At 35.0% G+C, this 20,379-nt stretch overlaps 1 protein-coding gene across 3 annotated transcripts in view; it reads right to left on the bottom strand.

Annotated features, from left to right (window-relative positions):
* Nucleotides 1-20,379, bottom strand: part of PDHX (pyruvate dehydrogenase complex component X) — a 101,035-nt gene that overhangs the window by 25,223 nt on the left and 55,433 nt on the right. For 2 of the 3 annotated variants that reach the window (XM_017849715.1, XM_017849713.1), the window contains exons 8-11: nucleotides 14,918-14,976; nucleotides 11,393-11,551; nucleotides 3,720-3,784; nucleotides 152-1,208 (exon numbers count right to left, since the gene is read on the bottom strand). In XM_017849715.1, the coding sequence (XP_017705204.1) occupies nucleotides 950-1,208; nucleotides 3,720-3,784; nucleotides 11,393-11,551; nucleotides 14,918-14,976 (542 nt within the window). In that variant the 3' untranslated portion in view covers nucleotides 152-949. Of the gene's footprint in view, nucleotides 1-151; nucleotides 1,209-3,719; nucleotides 3,785-11,392; nucleotides 11,552-14,917; nucleotides 14,977-20,379 lie in introns of those variants that run through there. The other variant, XM_017849714.1, reaches the window with a different exon arrangement.

Genomic DNA, 20,379 nt, shown 5'->3' with positions numbered 1-20,379 from the left:
TAATCAACTTCAAGGTTTACTGACTTTTGTGTTTTAACATTTAAAATATAATCGAAATGTTCATATTTTCTCACATTTTACTGCACAATACAAAACTGATTTAAATGCATTAAGAAACAACATTTTCTTTTAAATAAACACTAACAAAATGTTTGGCAAGAGATAACACAATTTATTTAAATATATTCTGACTCAAGATGAAGGCAAGCAGTTTACCTAGAAAGGTTTACATATTTTAGCTATAGATTTTCATTGAACCATTTTTCTGAAATGTCATTCTTTTCATTCCTGCTTCTTTTATTCTCTCTCTTTAGAAGTTCACAGTGTTATACAAGTGAAAAACAAGACAGATAGAAACCACCCTAAACATAAGGCTTTATGTACATGAAAAATTCAATAATGTTGCCATAACCCCTAATACAGTGCGATCCTATTTATTTATTATCCAGAATAAACTTCTGTACATATTAAATTCTTCAAGTATATCTAGAGCAGTGCTTGTAAAAGTGAGGTCCCACTGCTAAGTTAATGGCCATCTCTTTGAAGATCACTTCTACCTTCAACACAATTATGGTAGAGTTCTAATAGTTTTTTTATTTTACATGTATTATACATTCTCAAATATTCTAAAATGCTCAAATGAGCCAAACGTATACTTTGATTTACATCTAGTTTAATATTCCCTTTATACAGCACCAGAGGTTAAAAATGGATCTGAGTAACCAAATATTCTCTTTCCTTTAATAGTTAGAGTTTATCATCATTTATTTCTATAACAATAAACCCAAATTGAAGATGAAGACACCCTGGGCCAAATGCTTTCATCTTAAATAAATAAACATTTCATCCATTTCATACTTAAATACCAAGTTGTTTTCCTATAACATATGTTTCTTGGTAACAACTACTGAATCAACTAAGCTGAACAGCAACTTCTTATCTTTGAGGACTAGGCAAGTCGGATAGGATTTTCTAGGTTTGCTTTAAAACTTTTAAGAAACCTGGTTGCCAGTTCGTCATCAACCACTCGACTGTCACTTGACATTGTGACTGTTATGAGCTGGCGCTGCTGCAGTTTGGCATTTCCCTCTTCATCCTCAGTGAGCTTCAGCACAGGTCGGAACCTCCCAACCGCCAAAATGCAGGCCTGAGGAGGGTTAATCACTGCAGTAAATTCGTCGATGCCAAACATCCCCAAGTTGGAAATACTAGGGGGGAAAGAAAAAGCTCTGAGGGAGGCACGTCCTTAATCAAAGTTCCCTTTCCCCGAAGCACATATTTTATATATATTTTACTAGGCAGTGTAGTAAGGCAAGAAAAAAATATATTAAGTAATGAAAAAAGGAAAAATTTAGTATTCACAAATAAATTAATTGTGTACATAGGAAAATAAGACTCTACAGATAACTAGTAAAATTAACAATTTAGTTAAGTCATCAGATAAAAGGTCAATATAAAAATCCATTTTATATCTAGAGTCATGTCCCACATAATGAAAGATCACATATCCAATGGTGGTCTTACAAGAGTATAATGGAGCTGAGGAATTCCTATTGCCTAGTGGCATCATAGCTGTCATAACATCATATAGCAATTACTTTATTTTAAAAATAAATTTAGTGCAGCCTAAGCGTACAGTATTTATAAAGTCTACAGTAGTGTATAGTGATGTTCTAAGCCTTCACTCATTCACTGATTCATCCAGAGCAACTTCTAGTCTTGCAAGCTCCATTCATGGTAAGTGCCCTAAACAGGTGTACCATGTTTTACTTTTTACATTTTTACTGTACATTTTTAAAATGTTTAGATACCCAAATACTCATCATTGTGTCACAACTGCTTACGGTATTCAGTAGAGTAACATGCTGTACAGGTTTGTAGTCTAGGAGCAAATGGCTATATCATACAGCTAAAGTGTCTACACACTGTACCATTTAGGTTTGCATAAGTACACTCTATGATGTTTGCATGATGAAACTCCTAACAATGCATTTCTCATATCCCCATCATAAAGTGACGCATGACTCTATATAAGTTGCTATAATTAGAAAATAAAAAATTAAAACAATATCATTTATAACGGTATCAAAAAACAAATACCAAAGAATAAATCAAATGAAACATATACAAGACCTCTACACAGAAAATTATAAAACATAACTGAAAGAAATCAAAGAACTGAATACACAATGGTTTCTACCATATTCACTGGTTAGAAGACTCAATATTGTCAGAATGTCAATTCCCAAACCATCAAAAGACTTAATGCAATCCCAATCAAGATTCCAGCAAGATAGGGGTGTGTGTGTGTGTGTGTGTGTGTGTGTGTGTGTGTGTGTGAAAAATGGCAAATCAATTTTACAATTTATTTGGAAATACGAAAAGCCAGAAGACAATTTTGAGGGCGAATAAAACTGGAAGCCTTCATTACCAGCTATGAAGAGTTGTAGCTTGGTGGTAGTAAACAAAGGATCAACAAACAGGCCAGTGGAAAAGAATAGCACAGAACCAGACCAACACATATATAATCACCTTTTCAATGCTATGAAAAAGGAGAAATCAGTATTCAATACATGATGCTGTGTAAATTTACTATCCATGTGGGGAAAAAAGAGAACTTTAAACTTCACATTATTTACAAAATCCAATTTCAGATGAATTGTGATCTACATGTGAAAAGTAACATAAATGCTTTTAGAAGATAACACAGAAGAGTAACTTCATAACTCTGGGATAGGCAAAAAATCCTAACAGAAAACGAACAGTATCAACTATAAAGAAAAATACTGATAAACAGGAATTCATTAAAATTCAGAACTTCCTTTCATTAAAAAAAATCACTGAGAGAGTCGCAAAGGCAAGTCACAGAGTGTGAAAGCTATTTGAAACAATATATATCCTACAAAGGTCTGTGTATCCAGAAATAAGAACTATACATCATTTTTTAAATGAACACCAGACTGCAATGGGCACTTTATCTCATGAATTACCAGATACCCAAATGGCTGATGAGTGAAAAGTAGTCAACATCACTAATTTGCATTTCCCTACAAAGAGTACCATTACATACCCCAATAATTGTTAAAATTTAAAACTAACATTATTAAACACTGGCAAGAATGTGAGGCAACGGGAATTCTCAGGACTGTTGGTGGAGGTGTAAATTTGTATAACCATTTGGAAAACTGTTTGGCAGTATCTGCTAAAACTTCTAACTTAGGAATTCTACTTTTAGGTCTATACAACAAAAAATGTACATATATTCACCATAAGACACCAATAAGCATGTTCATAGCACCATAATTTGTAATAGCACCGAACTGGAAGCAACACAAATGCCCATCAACAGTAAAAGGAATTCTGGTATATTTATACAATATATTATATACTGCAATAATAACAAACAAGTGGTTGCTTCACATAGCAATATAATATCACAGATATTAATACTGCGGGGTCAGATACTAAAGAATACATAATATTTATCATTCCATGTTAGTCAATGTCCAATGAATGTTTAGTTCAACACTAATAGGTTCCTACTAGCTTTAATATGAAAGCCTGACTAGTCTGAAGAATATTTCCAGATATTCTATCGTCTAAATATTTGTAGCTTAAATTTTAAAAAACATTTCAGATAAATGAAAGGCTGACAGGGTATTTATAAGTCTTATATCTAACTGTTTGATGCTATGGATAATTAAGAGTTTAAATTTTACCTAAAAGATCCTCCTTGGTATTCTTCAGGCAATAATTTTCCATCTCTTGCTTTCTTTGATAGAGCCTGAGAAAAATACAAACAGAATAGGACAACCAACAAACTGTTACACAGTTGATCTTGTCATTTGAAATATTTGTAAGTCATACACTCTCATCTCTGATATGCCTGGATTTGATTTTATGTTACCTATATAAAAATAATTTTCTCTAATTATAAGAACAAACAAGAGCACAGATAATTCAAGAAACTAAAGCTGTTAATCAAAACTCTAGAAAAATTACTTCCTTTAATAATTTTTCAAATATGGGAATTACCCTGTGTACCATCAATTACTATGCAGAATGCTTTAGAGCTTCCTATATGCACAATGAAATTTTCTATTTTGCCTATAAAACTTTATTGTAAGAAAAAAAATACAAGAATACATTCTCATCAACCTAGTGTTTTTGTTGTTGTTGTTGTTTTGTTTTTTGTTTGTTTTTTTTTTTTGAGAAGGAGTCTCACTCCGCCGCCCTGGCTGGAGTGCAGTGGCATGATTATGGCCTATTGCAATTTCCATCTCCCAGGTTCAAGCAATTCTCTTGCCTCAGCCTCCTGAGTAGCTGGGATTTCAGGCACCCACTACCACGCCTGGCTGATTTTTTTGTATTTTTAGGAGAGATGGGGTTTCACCATGTTGGTCAGGCTGGTCTCCAACTCCTGACCTCAAGGGATCCACCTGCCTCGGCCTCCCAAAGTGCTGGGATTACAGGTATTAGCCACCATGCCTGGCCAGTCTAGTGTGTTTTAAATAAATTATCCAATGGCAACCAAAGTAGCATATCCACAATCCCACAACCAACATTCCGTTTTTATTTTTCAGAGTTTGCTTCATCTTTATCCACAATCTCAATCCCACAATGATTATAAAAAATAAATTTTATATTCAATTGTTCAGTATTATATGTATCTTCTGTGTTGTCAGCCTTCAGAAATGATTTTTTTAATGTTTGTTCCTAAAGAATGCATCTGCCTAATTTACTTGGTTATTTCCCAGTGTTATAATTTGGTTCACGGTTTCTTCTGAATTATTTCAGGTAAATTTTCAGAAGTGGAATTATAGTGCCCTAGAGAATAGACTTCTTTTGGTTCCTGATTCTACAGCAAAATCACTTTCTGAATACGCTAGTCCAATTTATACTGCCACAAGGAATATAAGGATGTACTTGATTCTTATCACTCTTGACCATACTGATTTCTAAAAACCTTAGAGAAGACAAGACAGATGACACATTAGTTAAATTTTCCTCTCACTTGTATTTGGAATTAACCACATTTCTGTTAATTTTTAATTTTCAGTGCTTAAAAGCAAGGGAACAGAGGTTGAGTCATCATATATAAAAACTTAATAATGAATTAATTTAAGAGGAAGGATACAGAAAAATTAGGTCACTGTCATTTGGGTAGATAAAATAAATGTGGAGTTTACTTAATATTTTGTATTGCATAGGCAACATAGGCACTATTACAATCACAGTTGGTAACTTTAACTCATAGATGATTTAATTTTTTAAAATTAAAAGTCTTTAAAATATCAAAATCTAAAAACACATTACTGCAACGTACTGCCGATGGAAAAAATTACAGGTGTATGCTGTTTGCAAAAAATGAGATGAATTCTGACTTATATAGTTATTGGAATAACAGGAGAGAGAATAATCTACGAATGCATTTTTCCTCCCTTAAGCAATGTAACTGTTCACATGATTTGAAAAGACACATATATGAACTTTGAAAGGCATTTTCTAAAGGCAGATGATCTCAGCATTATCCTGATGAATTACCACACTGCAACAAATGAAAAAAATTCATTCTAATAACTAGATTGCAAGCACACATACTAAAAACAAAAACTCTGTAGATCCTAAATATATCAATAGGAAATCCCTGTCAGTGAACTCGAGTAAGAGTCTGAAATAGGTATGGAGTCTGAGAGGGATTGTTGGTTTTATAAATTTGTAATTATCACTGGGATCCCCTGGCAATGTGGACTCAAAATCAAAGTACATGTTACCTGAAGCATCCAGCTGAAAGAATAAAAAACGACCACTAAATATTTCTATAATACATCAAATGCCTTGCTAATTCATTCAAAAAAATTTACTGGGTACTTATAAGGTAAACTTTGCCTCTGCCTTTTAATACTGTTATAAGTAATGAAGAATTAAGAATAACACGGGATCCAAGGTGTGTTACTACATTACTTTATTCAAGGAATACCAACTTGAACTTGGCTGCAGTATGCCTACAGCCCCCCCACTGGCATCCTTGGGATTACTGAGGGTCAAGAAGTAAATGCATAGTACAGGTGTTCTTCACCTGGGGTTCATGGATGAATCTGCAGAGAGCCACAAACTCTTGAAAAATTAATTTCAATGAAACAGGTTTTCCTGAAATTTGTTTTAAAATAAATTCACCAAGCAACTACTGTATCCCAAGCACTCTTCTAGAATTAGATAAATGGCAATGGACAGTGCACATCAGACAGTAGAGAACACAGAAGGGTGAACAAATAAATAAACAAGATAATTTCAAAGACTAATAAACCATATGAAGACAATAAAACAGGGTAATGAGATAAAGAGTGTGAGGAAACTATTTCAGCTATGGAAGCTGCAGAAGGCCTAAGACATTAGCAACTGAACTGAGAAACCAATGATGAAAAACAGCCAGCCAAGTGACGATCAGAGGGATGTGTATACTGGATAGTATGTCTCTTAGTGAGAATCCAGAGCTCAACCTGTCTATGATCCCACAGTCTTCTCAAAAAGTCTGTTCCTGCCTCACCAGGTAGAGAGCCTTGGTCTCTTTGCTGCAGGTTCCCTTATCCACTGCCTACTTGCTAAGACCACAACCTCACATTCCTCAGGGAATCTTCACTGCTTCTTTGGCAGAGTACTCTCCCGTGTGACTCAGGTCTCTTCTTTCTTAACTCTTTTTTCCTCCCAGTTGCATACAGTAGTTCCCCCTTATCTGTGGGGGATATTTCAAAGACCCACAGTAGGTGCCTGAAATGGCAGATAATACTGAACTCTACACCTACAGTCATGTGCCGTCTAAGGACACTTAAGTCAATGACAGACATATATGACAGTGGTCCCATTAAGATTACAATGGAGTTGAAAAATTCCTATCACACAAATACGTACCATTGTAGCACTATTTCCTTATACTATTCAGTACAGTAATCGGTTGTATTGCAGGTCTGTACCATACAAAGCCTAGGCGTGTAGTAGGCTATCCCATCTAGGTTTGTGTAAGTATACTCTACGGTGTTCACACAATGGCAAAATCGCCTAACCATGCATTTCTCAGAATGTATCCCTGCTGTGATGCATGACTGTACTTTTTTTCCTACACATACATACTTATGATGAAGTTTAATTTAAAAATTAAGCACAGTAAGAGATTAACAATAACTAATAATAAAACAGAACAATTATAACAATGTAAAAATCACGTGAATGTGGTTTCTCTCAAAATACCTTGTACAGTACTCACCTATTTTCAACTGTGGTTGACCACAGGTAACTGAAACCATGCAAAGTGAAACCTTGGATAAGACAGAACTGCAATATCTCAAATTCCAAACCAAAAGATTGGTCTTACAGACACAGAAAACCAATGATTGTACTCCTTTCCTCTACCTGGTGAATCAACTAATTATGGTGCATTTGGTATAACTGTTGAGTCCTTAGCTATTCTTCTTGTTCATTTCTGAAAGTTCAGGAGCTGCTTCTCAAGTATTTTTTTTTTTTTTAGAGAAAACATTACTGATTCTAGAAGGCTGATAACCTAACCACTATAGTCATACAGCAGTTATGTAACTAGTGTGAGAGAAGCAGCAAAGCTGAGTGGTTGGGAGCAGGCTCTAGTCTACAGTCTGATTGGGTTCAGATGCTGGCTACATCACTTAATAAGATTTGGGGCAAATTATTTAACCTCTCTTTTTTTCCTATCAGTTGCTTCATCAACCATATCAAATTATTATCTTATACTTGATAGGGTAGTTTTAAAGAGGATTAATATATATAAAAGGCTTACAGCAAAACCTGGTACAAAGTATGCCAGGTGCTATTATTGTTAGAGTTGTTAAAACTGTTAAACTGTACAAATACTTCTAGAACTTGCATGTCTTTAAACAAGAGAATTACAAATACTACATTCATATATGAATTACTCATATATTTCTCTCTGGTCAGAGCAGATTTTACCCTGGAATTAAAATCATTCTAAGTTTTATCTGTTTAAATACATAAACATTCATAAACTTTTAAAACATAAACTTTTAATACATAAAACTTTTTAATAAGCCATGGTACAAAGCTTGATGCAGAAATATTGACAAGACTCAAACTGTATAAAATGGCACTATTCCATAAATGGAACATTTACTATCTACCCTTTTTGGAGGATAGGGTAAAATATAACAACACTAAAGCACAGGACAGAAAATGCATTTATTACCAAAGATGACTCACTACTATACTTGGACACTCAGACAGATGCTGTTTTTTTTGCACAGTAAAGTTGAATTCCATATAATCTTGCTTAACTTGGAATTGAGTCAAAATCTACATTGGATGTAAAGAACACACACACACACACAAACACACACATACACTCAGGGTTTCTACTTGGTGCATACATATTTTTAACGCCTATTCGTACACAGCAGCTAAATGAACATATCTCTATAGAGCCTATCTAAAATACTTAGTTTTTAAGCCACCATTTAAACAATCCAAGATTTAAGTTTTTAAAATAATAATGCTTACAAGATAAGCCATTTCAACAAAAAACTAATTTTGCAGGAGCTCAGATCTCTCTCTCTCTTACACACACACACACACACACACACACACACACACACACACACACTTTCTTTCTCTTTCTCTCTCTCTCATGTAAACTAGAGAACTAATATGCTAAATAGGCCATGCAAGGCACCTGTTTCTCATGAGAGGTCTCAATGTCCCCTTATTTTTTCTGAGTACAACCAAAGTGATTACATGCATCTGGCTGTTATGCTCTGTACCACGTGACACATTGGCCTGGCATGAGAGACCTGCCCAGCTAGAGTACTTCATACAAGAAAGTACTACTGGGGGACCAAATCAAACCCTCCTTTTTGGTAACTCTGAGGGAGAAAAAGACAAAGGAGAGGTAAAGAAGTGAATGATTAGATAAGAAAAAAGAAAGGTAAACAGTAAAAGCAAGGAGAGAGGTGGTATAACAGATCATTAAGTAGTGGCTCTAGAATCAAACTGCCTGGGTTAACTAGTCCTCACTGCCACTGCTTTCTAGCTGTACTGCCTTGGGCAAATTTATCAAAGTTGCCAAAACTCCATCTCCTCAATTTCATGGAGAAATTAAGGTTCCAATTGGACTGGGTTAATAGGATTAAATGAAGCGCTTAGCCCAGTGCCTGGCATCACTAAGAACAAGAGTGAAAAGAGCAGAGTGGGAAAGAGACGCAGGTAGAATGAGAAGCAAACAGGGGCAGCCAGAGCTCAGCAAACCCTGAGTCCCTGCTGGTAGTTACAGGAAATGCCTAAGGCCCGCCAGAGACCATTACACTCCAAAGGGTTATGACTGCCCTTCCCACTGCTGTGAGCCCCAACTGAGAGGGTGGTGAGACTGCCTCCTTACCTCTTAAACTTAGAGTCTTCAGGATGCAAGGAATAGAGAAAGCTAACATAACTACTTAAGAGTTATGTATTATAGTAGTAAAATTGGTAAATTGCTCAGAATCAAGGAAATCTTCCTATAATGGTTAATTTTTTAAATTTAATATATATAAAGATAAGGAAATTCTAGCTGCACAGTAAAGTTCCATAACATTATAATAGTACTTTTTATTTTACAGGTTGTTTCAACACTTAATCTCATTTAACCTTTACAAAACACAGACACAAGTATTCTCATTGTTGCTGAAAACCCTTGATAAATATAAGGAACATACTATATCTCAGCAAACCAATCTCTATTACTTTGACTTTTGAATTGACCAAATTAATGCTATCCTTCTTTTTTCTTTCTTTTTCTTTTTTTTTTGAGATACAGCATCTTGCTCTGTCATCCAGGCTGGAGTGCAATGGCACGATCTCAGCTTCGCTGCAACCTTTGCCTCCCGGGTTCAAGCAATTCTCATGCTTCAGCCATCCGAGTAGTTGAGATAATAGGTGTGTGCCACCATGCCCAGCTAATTTTTATATTTTTAGTAGAGATGGGGTTTCACCATGTTGGCCAGGTTGGTCTTGAATTCCTGCAAGTGATCTGCTTGCCTCAGCCTCCCAAAGTGCTGGGATTACAGGCATAAGCCACCATGTGCAGCCTCATTTTTCAATTAACAATTCCATTTTTATCTATACAAACACTTTCTGCAAATCTTTCCAAAGAGGAGTGAAGAAAGACCTAAAAATATTGATTCTAGTAGGTTCACTTTAATTATATCTACCTCTAAAATTCCAAGTAAACTCAGTACTTATGGGTATGCTTTTAAAATCAGATTAACTTGTACTTATTTCTTTTGAGCAAGAAGGTCTACACATTTATGTACTGTCAGCTCTCCAAAGAAATCTTACCTTCTAAATTGTTCTACCACGATACATACAACAGGTCCTTGGCAAATGGAAAGAGAATCACTTGCCCAAATGAATCAGAAATTTTCGATGCAATCACTTTAAGACTTGTGATACTTCTGTCAAAAATACCCTTGGAAATTACTGAGGCTATCAAAGCTGCCCTACTGCCTGTGTTCTTGCCTATTTGATGTGCTATTTTTTGGTGAAATAAGATTCCTACACATTGGAGTTACAAAAATTGCTTTTCAAGAAATCCTAAAAAAATAAAGTAACTTTGCCTCTGGAACACTAAGTCCCTTTTTTTTTTTTTTTTTTTTTTTTTTGAGATGGAGTCTCATTCTGTTGCCAGGCTGGAATACAGTGGCGCAATCTCGGCTCACTGCAACCTCTGCCTCCTGGGTTCAAGTGATTCTTGTACCTCAGCCTCCCAAGTAGCTGGGATTTCAGGCACGTGCCACCACACCCAGTTAATTTTCGTATTTTTAGCAGAGATGGGGTTACACCACGTTGGCCAGGTCGGTCTCAATCTCCTGACCTTGTGATCCACCCACCTCGGCCTCCCAAAGTGCTGGCATTACAGGTGTGAGCCACTGTGCATGGCCACTAAGTGGTTTTAATGGTCTCAGTTTTAGAGAAGAAGTAAATACACTTTAAGAATAAAATGTTATTAATATTGAGGTATATTACCACTTCCACAGAAATATAGTTTCAGCTTAACTTCAACTTTAAAACCTACCTTATATAGCATCTTTATGGTTGAATTCTGGACTTTGGAAAATAAAGTTTGTCTTTAGCATGAAATTGTTCCCTAATTTATTTACATGTTATCTCTTAATTTTTGAATATTAAATTTTCTTACAATGGGTCATATACTTGGATAACAACTTTAAAAACCTATAGATATGTGACAATCACTTGATGAAATAACTCTCACCACATACAAAAAAATCACAGTCTGACTAGATTATGTCAAGACTTTATCAGAAAGTAATTATCCAAAAGTATATGCTAACATTTTGAAAGCACACTCTTTCCTAAGACATACCTTTACAGAGTCAGCAATTTCCTGGATACCCTTAGCGGCAGCATCTTTTATGATTGGTGTAAGTAAGCCTTTATCTGTTGCCACAGCCACTGAAATGTCAATAAACGGCAGTTGCTTTGGGCCCTCTCCATCCCAGCTTACATTAACATCTGGCATTTGCTAGAAATAGAAAAAAAAAAAAAATCTTACTAAAAAAGCGGCTTTAGACCAAGGCAGCTACAGAAAAATAAAATTATTGTGCATTTTCCAAAGTGAACATAGCTAGATAAGAGGAAATAAATAAAAATTTGGTTTGAAAAAATGGTTTGGAGTTCTGTCAATTATCTTTTATGTCTGCCAAGAATAATTAAACATACTACCTTTTTGAACGAAGTTTGAAGAAATTCTGATGAGGTACATGCTTTGATCTCTTTATATCCTAGTGGGGAAAAAAGGGCTTTCTTTCCTGATTGCTAGAAGTTATTTAATGTCTGTTGTACTTCCTACCTCATATGATAACGAACATGATCTTGAGGTGAGGAGGAGAGTGGAAAAGGGTAACGATATTAGATCATATTATTTCTTACTTTCTAGCCCAGCTCTGGGATATATATCAGCAGGCCCTCAATAATTTACTTCCCTATTTAAAAGAGATTTCATCAAATGACAAAATGTCTGGAAACCCTGTCTATTAATAATGTTGCCCTGTATTACAGGTGAAAATGATGCTGAAAAACAGAAACTGGAAATGAATTTCTGTTCTCAAAATTCTTTGCTTTTAAAGAAAAGATCCAGGCCTCCTGGCGTGTCATTTAAGCATGGCAATACACAATTTGATTCCACTCTATTCCCATTTTACTTGTGACCACTCCCCTGAGATGGATTTTCCACTGTCATGCTACGCTCATTTCCATTTCAAGGCTACCTTCACATTGCTTTTCAATTGCTCTTCCATTTTTCCATCTTTCAAGGCTTAGTTCCTTCATTCATTCAGCAATATCACTATGTTAAAAGAATAAAGTCCCAACCCCTCAGAAGATTTGCAATTCTTCTTAGACAACGCTAAAGTAAAAGAGAAACTAAACAAAACCCTCATGAATGAAGAATATCTGGCAAATAAATTTAATTACAAAATGTAAAGAAGACTTATGGGACATGGTCAAAGTTGTATTAAAAATCTATTATCTTAGGGCAACCCGCTCGGGTCCCCTTCCATGCTGTGGAAGCTTTGTTCTTTCCCTCTTCACAGTACATCTTGCTGCTGCTCACAAAAAAACAAAACAAAACAAAACAAAACAAAACAAAACAAAAATTATCTTAAGCCTTATTAAAAAATTAAAATGAATTACACATTCAAGTTTTCTAACCAAAATGAATTTAAGGAAATGAAGGAAAAATATGTAACAAAACAATATAAACTAAGAATATAAATATGTAATAGAAGTGAGAGTTTAGAATAACCCCAGGCATTGAGGATGTTAAAATAATTTTAAGAAACAAATTTAAATTACTCTAGGCCTAATAAGTTTGGGAATCTAAATTTAAATGGAATGATTTTCTGGCGAAAATTATTAGCTTTTAAATTTGATTTTTTTTTAAAAAGCTGAAAATTAAAACAGATCAGTAATTTATGGCCGGGCGAAAAAAAATACCAAGGGGCAAGCTGCCAAGATTCCCCCCCTCCTCAAAATTAGAAGCAGGTTCAGATATTTTTTTACTGGTGAATCTATGAAACTAGAAAATATTAAAAAAAAAAAAAAAAAAAAAAAAAAAAAAAAAAAAAAAAAAAAAAAAAAAAAAAATATAAAAAATTTTATAATATTGAAATTAATACAGAGGAAAGAAAAGAAGAAATAATCCAAATTCATTGAATGAAGCCAATGATTAGGGGAAAAAGGTCTGATAATGTTGGCACAAAATTTAAATTATCACTACTTAGGACTCTAGATACAAAAATTACCCAATGAAATATTAACAAATAGCTTATGCCTATTAGAGATTTATTTAAGGAGTGCAAAAATGATTCACAGTTAATGATATTAATCACAATAGTCAATTAATAATTAAATCATTAATATAATTCAAAATATTTCATCAAAAGAGAAAAGTTATATGAATAATTAGATAATGCTGAAAAGGCATGATTTTTAAGTTCTGTATTAATGTATTTTGCAGAATCCAGAGTGCTAACCATTACACCATGGAACCCTCCTTATTAATGTATTTTTCAAGAAATAAAAACAAGTTAATTATAAATGTACTTTAAATACAGTCTGTTAACAAGCAGTGATCCCAGAAAATAGCCTCATTACAGAAAGGAGGCATGATGAAAAATAGTGCTAGGCAGGAAGGCAGGAAGCCTGGGTTCTGTAAAGGCAGCTAGGTTTACATCACCTTCACTGAACTGCAGGCTCATATGTTCACCTGCCTTCCTGCCACCTCCACTGGAATATCTGTTAGGCTCCTCAAATTTAACATGTCTAAAACCAAACTCTAGATTCCTCACCCCAAAGCTATACCCCTCCCAGTTTTCCCAATCTTAGTACATGGAAAACTCATTTCTCCCATTGCTTGGGCCAAAATGCTTGTTCCTTTTTCTCACACCCCATACCCAATCCATCAGCAAATCCTGTTGGCTCTACTTCTGAAACATAACCCAAATCTCCACTTCACCCTAGCTCCATTTGCTACTACATTTGTCCAAGCCACAGTCATCTTCTAAAGCCTCCCAGGGGAGCTCATTATCTCCTCCCTTGCCTCTCCACAGGCCATATTCTACACAGCACCCAGGGCAGCCTCTCCTTTTCCTTTCTAAACTGTAAGTCGATCACATCAGTTATTTGTTCAAAACCCTCCAAAGGCTTCCTTCTCACCCATAATAAAATCCCTAGTCCTCACCATGTCCAACAAGGCCTCATGTACTTGGGTTCCCCCTCATGCTCTCCCACTGTTATTTAAATCTTATCTCCCGCCCTCTCCATTCTAGGCACACTCCACCCTCAGCACCATATCTTGGGTTAATGCAATCCTCTATTCACAGCCTTGGTGTTTGCTGGTCCCTCTGTGTGGAACGCACTTTCACCACATACCTATGTGGCTCACTCCCTCTGTTTTCTCAGGCCGTATCTACATTATCGCCTTGTCAGAGGGGCTTCCCTCGCTTCCCTTTTGAAAGAGCATGCCTCGTTACTTTGTCCCCTTATCCTTTCTTTTTCTCCTCAGCACTTTCATCATCTGACATATAATAGTGTTTGTCTCCTCCAAGTAGAATGTAAGCCCCAGCGAGAGCAGAAATCATGTAAGCTTTGGTTTACTGCTGTATCTCTAATGCCTAGAATAAATGGCTTTTATTCTGCTCTACTTCGTTGTGAGCCCTTTTGGTTTACAGTTTCTTCATTAGAAAAATGAGAGAGATCAAATGATAGGATATTTGAGCAAGACAATTATAAATTTTGTGATTTAAAATAAGAGTTCTATTTGTCATTGTAAAATTCCATGACATGAAACTACTTTAAAAGACAAAATCATTTGAAGTCCGCTACTTACTTTAAGGGTAACAGCTGCTGCCTTGATGATAAAATCGTTTACTGATACTTTAATGTCATCTGAAAGAAAAATGGCTTAGTAAAATTAGTATTCCTAATATAACTTTAACATTGACCATTACAACTTCAAACTTGTAAATTATGGAATGTACTGACAAACAATGATACAAAAATTACAGGCTTTTGTTTGCTTAGTCAATAAGGTTCCCATGATTAGAAAAACTTACGTGAGGTCCTGGATAAATATTATTAACCATGAATGTAAGTTTATTTCTGGGCTTTGGTTATCAATTTTTTAAACTGCTTAGATATCATACACAAGAACCTGAAGGACATATTACAAGCATAATCAGAAAAAAAAGAACTAACTCCTATGTCTCGAAAAAGACAAATGGTCTCTCTGTGGTGTGTGCAGTCAGGAAGTTTATAAGATGATTCATTTTCTTCCTCGTTCTTTTCAAATGCCCTTATTCTCTGTATGCTTTATAATATATTGATTATACTAGAACAGTGATACATGTAGGTACTTTATATAAACAGTTATATATACATATATGAGAGAGTGTTCAAAAATTTCTTTTTACTAACGGGGTGTAGGTGAAAACAAATTTAACTGCTTTTTAACTTAACAAAACAGGATATAACAAAAGACAAAGAAGCAATGCTGGCCTAGGTCCTAGTGTGATGAATAAAATGAGGTTCTCTGTCCATACTTTTATGGTGAATGCATTTGAATCAATTTCTTTGCAGTATACATAATGATTTTAAGATAAAGCTAGGGTCCTCCCACTTCCTACAGAGCTGATCATAACTAAAGTATTTGTTTATGTCTTTGCATTTGCCACTGGATATAACAGTGTTGGAAAATGTAAACAACACTTGATTTTTTTCTTACAAGAGCTTATAGAAAAAGACTTTAAGATCAAAATCTAGTCAATGGTATGCGGCAAAAAACCTATCCTATTACTAAAGTATCATGGAATTTTACATAAATAACAACTCATTCCAAAGGCATCCTAGAGACTTCAGAAAGGGATTAGATGAATTACCATAAACCTAAATACTGTCAAACCGTCACAGTAACTGTCAGCTGCAAAGTATCAAAGCTCCTCTAATTCAGAATTCTAGAAATATATAAACATTTTTGCTTAAATTCCCTTTAGGAATAGAGATATAAATGGACTTACAGTGCTTAGAGGCTTTTAATGATAACCACATAGAAAACATTTGTTCTGTACAAATTCAAATGTAACAGCTCATGAACTTACTCTGCTTACCTTTCATGGCTCTCTCAGCCTTCTCCTCACTTTATCTACTTACCCACAGGTATTCACAGTGAAGACTTCTAAAACTATCTGCCAGCTAATGACCCCCAAACCTACCACCTAAGTCCACAGTCCTCATTTAAAATTCTGCATTCAGCATACTCCCACATTTAGGAACATTCTTGAGTTAAATGAAACATATTCTTTTACTGGCCCCTACCTATGTCACTACACTCTCCTGGTTTTCTTCCACTTTCTGCCCACTCACTCATTTTTATTCCTTTCCTCTCAATGTTGGCATCTCCCCAGCCTGGAAGTTCCAGTTCCAATTCCAAGGTTTTGATACCATCTATATAATGATGACTCTTCCAAATTCTACCTCTAATTCTGAGATACTGAAGCTTCAGACTTGTATATCCAACTTCTCACAAAAAATTTCTACTTGCATCCCTAACATGCATCTCAAATTTAACATGTGTAAAATAGGTTTCTCTTTGAATTCTTTATTTTTAACTCTTTATAATGGAGATTTTCCAAACATATTGAAAGGAGATGTTGTTACATTTACTGAGTAGAAAATAGTTTGTAAGGTAATATCAAACATTCTCATTTACACATTGTCAAGACAGAAAAGCAAAGTGTGAAGCATGCATATAGAATGTTATATATTGTAACTTTATATGAGAAAGAGGAGTGAAGACAATGTGGGGTGTAAAGATTTTTAAGAAAATTCCTAATTACAAGGGTGTACCAAAACCAGACCATGCAAAGACAATAAACTAATCCACATCTCCTCTGAAATATTGCTATTTTCTGCCTTATTAGAGTAAGAAAACAGGAAAGTGATTTCCACATTAACCTCTATATCATCACTAAGCAAGTATGATCTGAGAACTACAGGAGTGTTTCCAGGGTTCATTTTTTAGAGATTTATCACCTTCTCTAATATAGCTTTCCATTTAGTTCCTTGAACTTTTAAAAGCTCTCAAGTTGTCTTTATATGAAATCCTGAAGATCTGTATATAAACTGAAAAACGTCCTGCTTTCACCTTGGATGTAGAAAGTTACAAAAGAAAGCTGCTCCCATCCTGACAGGGTGAAAGAAAAAGCAGGATAAATTACAAAATCATAACTTTTCTTGAGCCCATTAGGGAGCTGAGGTTACAAAGCAAACAGGTGAACTGAATGCCAAAGAGTGATAATCCACTCAGAGGAGAGACAAACACAGGAAGTAAATACCCACTGTCAGAGTACAGGAGTGAAGAGGGCAGAGTATGGCACAAACAGATGGGGACTAGCAGCAGAGAAATGGAAACTAAAAAAAACATTCAGTTGGAAATCCAGAGGGGAAAATCCATGCTAACCAAGATAAAAAATATATATATTTTGCTAAGCTTTGCAGACACAACTAGGAAAATAAATCAGTGAACTTGAAGCTAGGTAAACAAAATTTATCCAATATGAAACATAAAGAGAAAAAAGAATGAACAAAAAGAATACAGCATTTAAGAGCTTTGGACAATTCAAAAAGTCTAACATTTAAAATTGGAGCCCCAAAGAGAAACCACATGAAACAGAAGATATCATTAAAAATAACTGGAAAATTTTCACAATTAAAGGAAGACAACAAACCATACATCTAAGAAGCTGAGAGAAACCCAAACAGAATAAATACAATACTGATTAAGAAAATGTGCACATATACACCATGGGAATACTTATGAGCCTAAAAAAGGATGAGATTTTGCGTCCTTGTAGGGGACATGGATTGCGGTGGAAAACCATCATTCTTAGAAAACTATCACAAGGGAAGAGAAACCCAAAACACCGCATGTTCTCATCCATTATGGTGGGAACTGAACAAAATGAGAATCACTTGGTGGGAAGGGGAACATCAACGCTGGCGGCCTATTATGGAGGGAGAGGGAGGGATTGCATTGGGTTATCTGATTAAATGATGGAATTGACTGGTGCCTGACGGAGTGATGGGTGCAGCACACCAACATGGCATTAGTATACATATGTAACAAACCTGACCACGTTATGCACATGTACTAAAGACTTAAAGTATAATAAAAAAAAAAAAAAAAAAAAAATCTAGGCATACAATAGCCAAATTGGTAACGGAGAAAATCTTGAAAGCAACCAGATAGGGGGAAAACATCATATACAAGGGAACAAATATTAAGAATGGCAGCAGGCATTCTAAGACAGAAAATAATGAAATAGTATCTTTATTTAAAGAACTGAAACAAAAAACCCTATTAACTCAAAATCTATATCCAGCAAAATACTTCTTAAAATGATGAAGATATATCCATTAGGGTGACTACTATAAAAAAAAAAACAGAAAATAACAAGTATTGGCAAAAATGTGGAGAAATGTCAACCTTTGTGCACTTCATTTTTGTTTCTGAGACAGGTCTTGCTCTGTCAGCCAGGCTAGAGTGAAGTGGCGCAATTATAGCTCACTGTAACTTCCAACTCCTGGGCTCAAGCAATCCTCCCACCTCAGCCTCCCAAGTAGCTGGGACTACAGGCATATGCCATCTCCCTGACTAGTTTTTCAATTTCTTTGTAGAGATAGGGTCTTGTTCTGTTTCCCAGGTGGGTCTTGAACCCCTGTCCTCAAGTGATCCTCCCGCCTCAGCCTCCCAAAGTGCTAGGATTACAGGGATGAGCCATCACGCCTGACCCATTGGTGTGCCATTAGTGGGAATGCAAAATGGCACAGTCACTAAGGAAAACAGTATGGTAGTTCCTTAAAAAATTAAAAATAGAATTATCATATGATCCAGTAATTCCACTTCTGGGGATATACCTAAAATATTTGAAAACAGAGACACAAAGAGATATTTGTACAGCCATGTTTGTAGCAGTATTATTCACAATAGTCAAAAGGTAAAAACAACCTAATGTATTTATCCATTAACACATGAATTAACAAAGTAGGGTATATACATAAAATGGAATATTGTTCAGCCTTAAAAAGGAAATTTTGATACATTTTGCAACATGCATGAACCCTGAAGACATAATTATTCCAAGTGGAATAAGCCAGTCACAAAAGGACAATACCATATGATCCCACTAATACGATGTACTTAGAAACATCAAATTTATAGGAACAGAAAGAAGAATGGTGGTTGTCAGGAGTGGTGGGAAAGAGGAATGTAGAGTATACAGAGTTTCCATTTTGCAGGATGAAAAACGTTCTGTAGATGAATGGTGGTAATGGTTGCAAACAATGTAAATGTACTTAACGTCAATGAACTAACTGTACACCAAAAATGGAAGACTCATGTTATATATTCAACTACAACTTAAAAAATTGTTTTAAAAGGAAAATGTGAAAGACAAAATAGACTTTTCAGACAAAACAGAAAAGTTATTGTCAGTAAATCTGTACTATAAAAAGCATTAAAGGAAGTTCTTCGGGTAGAAGAAGTATAATAGCAGACAGCACTTTAATTCTACACAAATAAATGAAAAAAGGTACAGATAAATATAAAAGACACTTTTCCCCTCATTTTAAAACTCCAAAATAGTTGATTTGCTAAAGCAAAAAAAAGCATTAAACATGTATTCTGGGGCTTATATCATATAGAAGTAAAACATGACAACAGCAGTACAAAATATGAGAGGCAGGAAATGCAAGTATATAGTTATGAGGTTCTTATATTAAACATGGAGTGGGGTGTAATACAATTTGAAGTCAGGCTGTGATAAATTAAAGAATTACATTGTAAACCCTAAGAAAACCACTGCAAAGACAGATAAGAAGAGAAAAAAGGAGATAAAATGAAGAAATACAATGGAATGATAACAAAGTAAGTAACCAAAAAGATAAGGAAAGAAGAATAAAAGAGGTGGGACAAAGAGAACACAAAGAAAGAACAAAATGGTAGATTTAAATCCAACTATCCCATTAAATGTAAGTGGTCTAAACATCTTAAGAGACTAAAGAATTGGATAAAATAGCAAGAACCAACTACATGCTGCCTTCAAGAAACCTATTTAAATAAACATATTTACATTTAAAAAGTAAAAAGATGCAAAAAGATACACTATAGAAACACAAGTCAAAGAAATCTGTAGTGGCTACAGATGTGATAAAGAAGGCTTGAGGATAAGGAATATCACAAGGAATAGATAAGGACATGACATGACTGGCCTGTTTAAGAAAACATAAAATTTC

Source organism: Rhinopithecus bieti, unplaced genomic scaffold, assembly GCF_001698545.2.
Source record: "Rhinopithecus bieti isolate Rb0 unplaced genomic scaffold, ASM169854v2 scaffold_32083, whole genome shotgun sequence".
Lineage (NCBI taxonomy): Eukaryota > Metazoa > Chordata > Mammalia > Primates > Cercopithecidae > Rhinopithecus > Rhinopithecus bieti.
The sequence above is the reverse complement of the archived record's forward strand: the minus strand, read 5'-3'. Positions and strand labels throughout refer to the sequence as shown.